The 10,497-nt window shown below is 48.6% G+C and overlaps 1 protein-coding gene across 2 annotated transcripts; it reads right to left on the bottom strand.

Moving 5' to 3' along the window:
* Window positions 1-565: 565 nt before the first annotated feature.
* LOC140738207 (nuclear factor 7, brain-like) lies at window positions 566-7,588 on the bottom strand. Of its 2 annotated transcripts, none has more exons than XM_073065317.1 (6): window positions 7,143-7,588; window positions 6,969-7,064; window positions 6,321-6,554; window positions 5,614-5,636; window positions 5,399-5,517; window positions 566-1,182 (listed from the first exon to the last, which is right to left on the bottom strand). In XM_073065317.1, the coding sequence occupies exons 1-6, from the start codon at window positions 7,551-7,553 to the stop codon at window positions 650-652; spliced, it is 1,416 nt and encodes a 471-aa protein (XP_072921418.1). In that variant the 5' UTR covers window positions 7,554-7,588; the 3' UTR covers window positions 566-649. The 2 variants fall into 2 exon arrangements, with proteins under 2 accessions (XP_072921418.1, XP_072921424.1); XM_073065323.1 differs by having other exon boundaries at window positions 6,321-6,548.
* Window positions 7,589-10,497: the final 2,909 nt, after the last annotated feature.

Raw genomic sequence — 10,497 nt, 5'->3', positions numbered from 1 at the left:
TCCCCACCCTCTCCAGCTGTCCATCACCCCACACACTCCTCCCCACCCTCTCCATCTTCCCATCCCTCCACACACTCCTCCCTACCCTCTCCATCTGCCCATCCCCCACACACTCCTCCCCACCCTCTCCATCTGCCCACCACCCACACACTCCTCCCCACCTCCCTCCCTTTACTCCAGGCTCCACTTTCCCCTCCTGTCAGATTCCAAAATCTTCAGCCCTTTGTCCCTGACACTGACACCTCCCAGTATCTGACTCACTTCCACACTCCACCCCTCCCTCATCTACCTGGATCCACCCATCACCTAGCCATTTGCCTACACAGATGTTACCTGACACGCTGGGAGACCCAGGCGCTTTGTGTCTTACCAAGATTCACCCTGACCTCCCTCTCCCAGTCAGCAGCACCATCACTTGCCCCAGTTACCCTGTCAGTCCCGGTGGACCTTAGTACCCGGGGGAGCCGGGGAGCTCAGGACCCACTGCCCGCGGCTGCTGCTGAATCCGCAGTGTTTCTGTTCCGTTGACGGATGCGGTGAACGGGTTAAAATTAATGGATCGATATTTCTCACATCGTGTTTATTTCACTCTCCGCACATTTATATTTACACTGACTTACTCCTGACTCTGGTCCCGGACCTGACCCGTTTACAGACCCGGAGCGGATCCGGAGCTGATTCTCAGCCACTTGTTTATATCCCAAGTCTCCAATAAAGGATAAAGTTTCTCCGTAAATTCATTCCCACTGAAGGTGTGGAGATGGGACTTGGTCTCCACATTGTAAAATGAAATTATCCCGGACTCATAACTGAGATAAACTCCCACCCTCCTGGGGATGGGACCGGCCGGGTGACGGAACCCAGGGGAGGTGTAGACCCGCATCTTGTCATTAATACGCTCGATGATCCAGAAACCGTTCTCCGGACTCTTTCTGAGTTCTCCCTTCCTCTCCACAGACTCTGCGGCGACTCCCAGACACCAGCCCCCATTCCCCATCACCTCCACCTCCCAGTAATGTGTCCCTGATGTGAATCCCTCCGATCCCAGCACACAAAGCCGGATTGTGAACCTCTTCCCGGTGTCAGGGAGATTCCTCCAGGTCCCGGTCCGTCTCACACTCTTCCTATCCTCAGACACCTCGAGTGCCGGATGCGCCGTTTCCACATCCAGGGTGACAGAGACTGGGGGGAGAAGCAGAGAATTAGAGAGTCATGGTCCTGGTGCAGGTCGATGGGAGCAGGTAGTTTAAATGCTTCGGTATAGACCAGGTGGGCTGAAGGGCCTGTGCTGTTAGTTTCTATCACTCTGTGACGCTCGTACAAAGACATAACGGTTTGTAGGTTAAATGGTCATTGTACATTGCCCCGTGATTAGGCTGGTTTTAAATAGTTGGGGTGCTGGGTGGAGCGGGTCGTTGGTCTGGGAAGGCCTGTTTCACACTGTCTCTAAATAAATAAATAACCTCTTCACTGTCCATGAAACCACCAATTATAGAGTCCTTCACAAACCTACTAAACACGTCACCTACATTCTCTCTTAATCGTTCATATGAATGATGAAAAACAGTGGACCCAGCACCGATCTCTGCAGCACAACCACTGGTCACAGGACTCCACCCAGACAACTCTGTATCCTATTCCAGATCGTACTGTATCCCATGTGATCTAACTCTCTGCTGCCTTGTCAAATCCCTCCCTAAACTCCATGGAGACGATGACTACTGCACTTCCATCAGCTGTAATTTATTTATTGAGATACAGCACGGAATAGGCCCTTCCAGCCCTTCGACCCCCACCACCCAGCAACCCGATTTAATCCGAGCCTGACCATGGGACAAGTTACAATGACCCCCACCACACAGCAACCCCTGATTTAATCCGAGCCTGACCATGGGACAAGTTACAATGACCCCCACCACACAGCAACCCCTGATTTAATCCGAGCCTGACCATGGGACAAGTTACAATGACCCCCACCACCCAGCAAACCCTGATTTAATCCGAGCCTGACCATGGGACAAGTTACAATGACCCCCACCACCCAGCAACCCCTGATTTAATCCGAGCCTGACCATGGGACAAGTTACAATGACCCCCACCACCCAGCAATCCCTGATTTAATCCGAGCCTGACCATGGGACAAGTTACAATGACCCCCACCACCCAGCAATCCCTGATTTAATCCGAGCCTGACCATGGGACAAGTTACATTGACCCCCACCACCCAGCAACCCCTGATTTAATCCGAGCCTGACCATGGGACAAGTTACAATGACCCTCACCACCCAGCAACCCCTGATTTAATCCGAGCCTGACCATGGGACAAGTTACAATGACCCTCACCACCCAGCAACCCCTGATTTAATCCGAGCCTGACCATGGGACAAGTTACAATGACCCCCACCACCCAGCAACCCCTGATTTAATCTCAGCCTGACCATGAGACAAGTTACAATAACCCCCACCACCCAGCAACCCCTGATTTAATCCGAGCCTGGCCATGGGACAAGTTACAATGACCAATTAACCTGCCATCCGGTACGGGTTTGAACTGTGAAACCGGAGAACCCAGAGGAAATCCACACGGTCACGGGGAGAACGTACAAACTCCTTACAGCCAGTGACGGGACATGAACCCGGGTCGCTGATACTGTAAAGCGTTGTGTTAACCACTATGCTACCGTAACGTCCATACAGAAATCCAAGCTGGGTATCCCTGATTAGTCCTCACCTTTCCAAATGAATGTAGATCCTGTCTCTCAGAATCCCCGCCATTAATGTACCCTCCACTGACATTAGGCTCACCAGTCTGTACTTCCCAGACTTTTCCCTACAGTCAATCTTCAATAAATGTTCAACATTAGTCTCCCTCCAGTCTTCTAGCCCCTCACCCATAGTTATCAATGACACACGTCTCCAAAATGGGCTCCACACTCTCCTCCTGAGCTTTCCACAATGTCCTGGGATACACTTGATCAGGACCTGGGGATTTGTCTCCCTTTCTGCATTTTAGGACCTGAAGCACATTTGCTTCTGTAATGTGGTAGAAAATGAGGTTGATCATCTTCTGTAACACGGGGGAATTGAGGGCCCTGTGGAACTGGCATAGAAGAGGCGTTGAGGCCTGGGACTGAGAAATGATGACGGGGAGGTTTAGAAGGATACGGGCCAAATGCAGGTAAATGGACTGGGAGGTGATCTGACTGAAATATATAAGGTTATGAGGGGTTAGATTGAGCAGAGGAGAAGGGGAGTGATGAGACAGGAGTCTGAAGTGACTGTGGACTGAAGATTGGTGAAAGATGTCAGGCAGGTTGCTCGAGGTAGTGGAAGGGTGGGGAGTGTGGACTGTGGAGTTGGGAGTCACTGGGAAATGAATGACAGGTGGAGACCAACACAATGAAAGTTTTGATCGCTAGTCGGAGCGGGGTTGCAGGGAAGGTGGGAGACAGCTGTGGGAGGGTGAAAAACAGGAGCTCAAAGGCCAACCTGTGCTGGAATATGATCGGTAAAGGAGGTTCCACTCTATCCGCCCAAAGGGGAACTTCCCAGTGACCAAACATTTTAATTCCCATTCCAAAATGTCGGTCCATGGCCGCCTCTTGCGCCAAGATGAGGCCATCCTCAGGATGGAGGAGAACACCTTGTATTCTGCCTGGGTAGCCTCTGACCTGATGGCATGAATATTGATTTCTTCTTCAGGTAAAATTTTTCTCACCCCTCCCCTCTTCTTCTATTCCCCACTCTGGCATATAATGTCTTCCCACCTCCCTACCACTACTCCCCGGGTTCCCTCTCCTCTCTGATAAGATTCTTTCCTCTCCAGCCCTTCAGCTTTCCCACCCCCTGGCTTCACCTATCACCTTCCAGCTAGCCTCTCTCCCCTCTCCCCACCTTTTTATTCTGGCATCTCCCCCCTTCAATTTTAGTCCTGAAAAAGGATCACAGCCCAAAACATCAACTGTTTATTCATTCCAATAGATGCTGCCTGACCTGCTGAGTTCCTCCAGCATTTTGTGTGTGGTGATTTGGATTTCCAGCATCTGCAGACTTTTTTCTGTTTATGACAATGGGAACCATTAGGGGAGAGATGAATGGCAGATGGAACCAGGACCAGATGGGGAGGGGTGGAAAGCCTGTGGTGAACTGTGTGTGTAGATGGAAACAGAAGGTGAAGGGGGATGAATATGGGTGATAAAGGTCTCCTTTCCCACAAACCCTCTCCCCACATTAGGACAGAGGGTGAATTTGCAGAGACTCTGGCAGATATATTTGCTTCACATTTCCCCACAGGTGAGCTGCTGGAAGACTGGAGGGTGGCTCAGGTGCTGCCGTAAGAAGGGCTGGAAGGTCACACCAGGGAACTCCAGGGGAGTCCAGAACTAGAGGGCAGAGATTGAAGGTGAGAGGGGAAAAGTTTTTCAAGGGATCTGCAGGGCAACTTCCTCACGGTGAGGGAAGTGGGTACGTGTGGAATTTGCTGCCAAAGGAAGCCGTAGAAAGAGATAAAATTAAAATATTATAAAATCAATTTAGACAGGTACAACAATAGGCAATGGTTAGAAGGATATGGGACAAACACACGGAAATTTGTCTGTGTCTCTGACAATGTGTCCCACTCTGATGGTGCATTTGCATATGTGTCATTGTGTTTGTGTGTGTGTTGGTTGTGGCAAATATCAGTGAGTGTGTGTACACAATGAAGGTGAGCGTGCACATTGAACTATTTGTATGTTACAGTGTGTCTTCACATGTCCAGTGTGTGTTGACAATGTGTGACACGTGTGTGAATTGTTCAAATAGAAACCATTCACTGTGTCTGAAGAGAATAGTTTCCAGGTTACCGAGGGGACTAACAATGTGCAATGTTGAGGCTCTGACTACAATCTGCTGAACCTTCTTGTGAATGTGTGTGAGGGAGATTTGCCAGACCGGTTATGCTGTGTCCACCAGTGTTAATGCTGATTGGTGTGTCCGGGTTCAGTCTGACGATGCTTCAATGTGGTGGTTTGATGACAACAGTGAGACTGGCGAGTCCAGCAGGGGGCAGAGCTGAGTCAATCAGACTGCGGTCACGGACAGGTCAGACAGGGGAAGGGGCACGAAGGACTGGTGTATTATTCTGACAATCCCTGTCACCACAGTGATACCAGATTTTATCCCCTTTAATGTCATTAATGGAATATTAATTCCAGAGCTACCACGTCAGGATTCAAACTCGTGCATTGGCTTGTTTGTCCAGTGCAAATGGGATCAGGATGCAGTGATTCGACCAGTGAATTGTTTGTATTTGTCCCTGGTTTGGTGTGTTCAAGGGCCTGACATCTCCAGCTGACCATGTGGCATTGATGCCTCCCGGCAGGTGTGATTAGTGCCGGAATGAATCTGTATGTTTTACCTCGTTTAATGCTGTCCAACGCTTCTCCCAATGCTGTGTCGAACAAATAGGGGTGATAGAATTTTTCAGCCAACAGGGCACCATCTGTCACTGACAATGTCTGTTCTTCATCACTAATCCTGTAAATATTATACATCTAGTTATAAACTGAACATCAGTGATATTTGAACTATTTTACACATCCATACAGAGTTTCAGTAAAGACCATGTCCTACCTCCTCTTCTGACGAGCTTCCTCCTGTAATAAATAAAACACAGATCTCAATTGACTGAGACTGACTGTCGGCATCCGAACAGCAGGAATCTGAGACAAGTTATTACAAGCTGCTGAAAATTCCCACTTAACTCTCTCCCACTGAAACAAATGGAGAAAGAGGGACACAGAACCACGGGAGAAAGTACAAGGAGTGTTTATGAGATTTATACCATAACTGAGAGGATAGAACGTACAGGAGAGCCTGGACAGGTTGTGTATTGTTATCCGGATACGATGTCAGGGAGGATCAGATGGAGGAATTTGACATTCCGAATGGATTTGATGGGGTGGGAGTGGAGAAAATATTTCTGCTTCTGTGAGACCAAAAGTCAAAGATAAAACACCAGATGGTTGTTAATAAATCCCACAAGAAACGTGGTGAAGAGAATATCAGAACACACTCACAGCCTGTGACTGTAACTGGGCGTTACTCTGAGTATCGGGGATATTATACGTGGGAATCACAGCCTCTGATCAGAGTAACTCATTCCTGAGAAGGTTGCAGACTGTCCTGTGATGTACAGATGTTGTGGGAGGCCGGTTTGGGACGATGACAATTCTGAACAGTTCCACATGGTGGAAATCAGTTTCCAACTACAGTATTTGTGATAAAATGCATCATTTTGTGACTCTGCACATTCACAGAACCAAACTGAAATCTCTCACCATGAGGAACATGATATTTTCGTGTTGACCCATCCGTTCCTGTAACTTCGAGATTTCCTCCTGGATAGAATTTAAATTCTCTTGAATCTCTCGAAGATTTTTTTCCATTGGATTCAGAATCCTCTCCTCCTCTTCCCTGAGATCTCGGAGTGCGCGCTGCTCTTTCTCGGTGAGAACCCGGCGCAGTTCAGCAAAATGGGATGTGATGTGGGACTGAAATCTGTGTGACTGTTCCTGTCAATGAAAGGAGAGGCCAGTTTACTATAACAGATTAGTGTTGTATTTCCTTCTGACATGGCAGGTAACCATTCAGCCCACTGAAGTCTATGCTGGTTCTCAGATCAATCCCCTCCATCACATTCCCCCACGTCTCCCAGAAACATACATTCCGTCTCTGACCCACTAACTCCAACCTGATTCACAGACACCCAACTTCACAAGTTTAATTACAGTGGCCAATTTACCGTTCAACCAGGCAATGTGGGCTAAAGGAAGGTACTGGATACGGGGAGAACATGCAAACTCCACGCAGACGGCTCCAGGGGTCAGGATCAATCCCAGGTTACTGGAGCTGCGATATTCCGCTATTCTGCATTAAAGGGAACAAAACTTCACATCGAATTGGTAAATTCTGCTCAGGAGCCTCACCCGAACTCCAGAAATCTTCTCTTTCTGTTGTTGCTCCATCTCCTCGAAGTCCGATTTCTTTTTAGTGAGAGAGTCTAAGGAAGATTTAACCCGACCCTGGGAATCAGAGAGTGAAGACATTAGACCAAAATATGCAACCAAGTAAACAGCTGATCAAAACCTGGTTAGTTTTACCTTGTAGATTTCAGCGGCTTCGTTAATCGGCATGAAGTTGTGAGACTTGTGTTCCCGCGCATCTCTACAGATCAGGCAGATCAGTGTCTTGTCCGTCTCACAAAACAGCTTCAGTTCTTCCTCATGTTTCTCGCAGTGAAGTTTACTTTCCTTCCCTTTGAGATTCAGGTTTAGTTTTCGAGCTTTCTCAGACAGATTTGCCAAGGCCCGATTGACCTTGAGGGTGCGGTCTGCAAACTCCTCTCTACATTCCGGGCAGGAGTTTCTCTCCTTCCTCTCCCAACACCGAGTGATACAGGAGCGGCAGTAGTTGTGTCCACACTCCAGTATGACCGGATCGGTGAAGAAATCCAGGCAGATGGGACAAGTTACCTCCTCGGTTAAACTCTCGACCTGTCCTTTGGAAGCCATGTTAACTCCCGGTACTTCCGGGTTCAGGGTCCTTTCACTTCCGGGGAGCTGCCGAAGCCTGCGGTACCGGGACTGTCCACCAGGGGCGCTGCGGTACCGGGACTGTCCACCAGGGGCGCTGCGGTCCCGGGATTGTCCACCGGGGCGCTGCAATACCGCGGCTGTCCACCAGGGGCGCTGCAGTCTGGGGAATGAACGTTCCTTTTCAGTGAGCAGGAATCGTGTTCATTCTCACAGCAGCGATGAGAAACACATTAAACAAGTCTAACATAGATAAAGCCGGAGAGAAGAGCTTGGTTCAGTCTACGGCAGAACTGAAGGGGCAAGTCCTGAAAAGAGGGGCACAAGGGACTGTAAATGCACGAGATTCTTGCTATTGAGGGAGTGCAGCGTAGGTTCACAAGGTTAATTCCCGGGATGGCGGGACTGTCATATGTTGAAAGATTGGAGCGACTGGGCTTGTCTACACTGGAATTTCGAAGGATGAGAGGGGATCTGATTGAAACATATAAGATTTTTAAGGGATTGGACACGCTAGAGGCAGGAAGCATGTTCCCGCTGATGGGTGAGTCCAGAACTAGAGGCCACAGTTTAAGAATAAGGGGTAGGCCATTTAGAACAGAGATGCGGAAAAACTTTTTCACCCAGAGAGTGGTGGATATGTGGAATGCTCTGCCCCAGAAGGCAGTGCAGGCCAAGTCTCTGGATGCATTCAAGAGAGAGTTAGATAGAGCTCTTATAGATAGCGGGGTCAAGGGATATGGGGAGAGGGCAGGAATGGGGTACTGATTGTGTATGATCAGCCATGATCACAGTGAATGGCGGTGCTGGCTGGAAGGGCCGAATGGCATACTCCTGCTCCCACTGTCTATTGTCTATAGTCTGGAAGGAACTCAGCGGTCAGACAGCATTTGTGGAGAAAAAAAGGAGATATTCTGGGTTGAGACAGTCCAGGTGAAGGATCTCGACCGGAAATGTCGATTGTCCATTTCTCTCCACAGATGCTGCCTGACCCTTGGTGTTCCTCAAAAGCTCATTTTGTTCACCTTGAGGACTGAAGATAGTCAGACTGAGGTGTAAAAACGGTGGTTAATGTAAATTTATAGCAACTATTGAATCAGTTAATGGTATGGGACACGGGAAGTGGAGGGAATCTGCTGTGAGGAGACTGATGCTGTGGCGACGACAAAGATGTGTCTGCAGGAATCACCACAGGACTGGACATTGTACGTCACCGTGTGGAAAACATTCATCTCCTGATTTCCATTTCCCTCTTGACTTCACCATATACATCCCGGCTCCATAGGTCCGGTCTCACTTGTTCTGAACAGGGCCCACGTGTGGAAATGATTTCCCCCTGCCTGTCTTCTGAACCCCGTCAGCCCCAGAGAGCAGGGGCACTGGGCTGGAATCTCCACTCACAAACGCAGGAGATTTTGCAGATGCTGGAATTCCAGAGCAACACACACAATATCCTGGAGGAACTCAGCCGGTCAGGCAGCATATGGAGAGGAATAAACAGCGTTGAAGGGTCTGGGTCTGAAACGACGACCGTTATCCTCTCCACAGCTGCTGCCTGACCCCCTGAGTTCCTCCAGTATTTTGAGTGTGTTGCTCTGCAATCTCCACGTCGCTGAGTCTGACAGTCTTCATCAGGCAGCGTCCACAACAGCAGCTCGAGGGACAGAGGGACTGGGGGTTGGGTTGTGGGTGTGGGGACCCGTCTCCCACTTAAACACGGTTCAGATGGAACAGCACAGAAAGAACCTGCCAGACAGCAGTGGTGAGTTTCGGGAACAAGTCAGTTTATTCAGACCCTGTTACAGTGAACATCGGGGAACACTTCGAGTGTGATCTCAGAGATACTCCACTGAGTCAATGATCTTACGGGTTCCTGTTATACAATGGTGACGTGTGAATTTCACAAAATATCATCAGAAGCCTACATTTCTCTGTAATATTTGACCTTTGATTATTTCTATGTGGTCTCTCTCGATCTGACTTACAGTCATTTCCCAATGCTCTCTGTAATTCATTGTCTTCATTTCTGACCCTGTTTTCCTGCCGTGACTCTCCTTATCTGATGATAAACTCTCCTGCCGTGGTCTGCGATCCAACATCCACCTGTTTACCTTTGATCCAGTGAGCTTCACCTTGCTGACTGAACACGTCCACAGTCTAATCACTGACCTGACTGTCATATCGTCACCTCTCAGTCACCTTCTCCCTTGGCCTAACCACTGTAATTTCCCAAATGGTAAGGCAGCTAGTTTGAATATTTAGCAATGTTCCCAATTCTCATGATTCCCACAGATTCCTTCCTCAGACATCACTGCCTGACACTGTGTGGTGTGATTGTCACTTGCCACCTATCATCCCAGGCCTGGATATTGTCCAGGTCTTGCTGCATTTGTGTTGTGGGCTGTTTCATTACCCGAGGGGTGGCAGATGGTGCTGAACATTGTGTCGTCATCAGTGACCATCCCGACCTCTGACCTTACGATGGACAGAAGGTCCTTGATGAAGCAGCTGAGGGTAATGTTCCTTAAGAATTGTAGCGACACCAGATTTGACACAAGAATTACACTCGCCCCATCACTAGCAAATGCTACAAGGTTCTGTTTCAAGTAAGAGTCATCAAACCCATGGTTATTGAGACAGTTCAATAGTTGCAGCTTTCTGATCAGGCAGATCAATTAGATCTAAAAACATAAAATGGGGATCACCTTCCTTATCACTTTCACATTTCAGATAAACTATTAGTGCGGTCTCAATGCGCAGGCTTGTTGATTCATGAATCAGAACAGACAATTTCCCATTTATCTGCTTGATATGCTGGCAAATTTTCTGTTTCATATTAATGGCTCTGTGATGAATTATCTCTATAGCACCAGTGTGGGAATGCAGTCCCATTCCAATGTCAATGCCATTGCTTTTAAAGTTC

This window comes from Hemitrygon akajei, chromosome 2 (assembly GCF_048418815.1).
Source record: "Hemitrygon akajei chromosome 2, sHemAka1.3, whole genome shotgun sequence".
Classification (NCBI taxonomy): Eukaryota; Metazoa; Chordata; class Chondrichthyes; order Myliobatiformes; family Dasyatidae; genus Hemitrygon; species Hemitrygon akajei.
The sequence above is the reverse complement of the archived record's forward strand: the minus strand, read 5'-3'. Positions and strand labels throughout refer to the sequence as shown.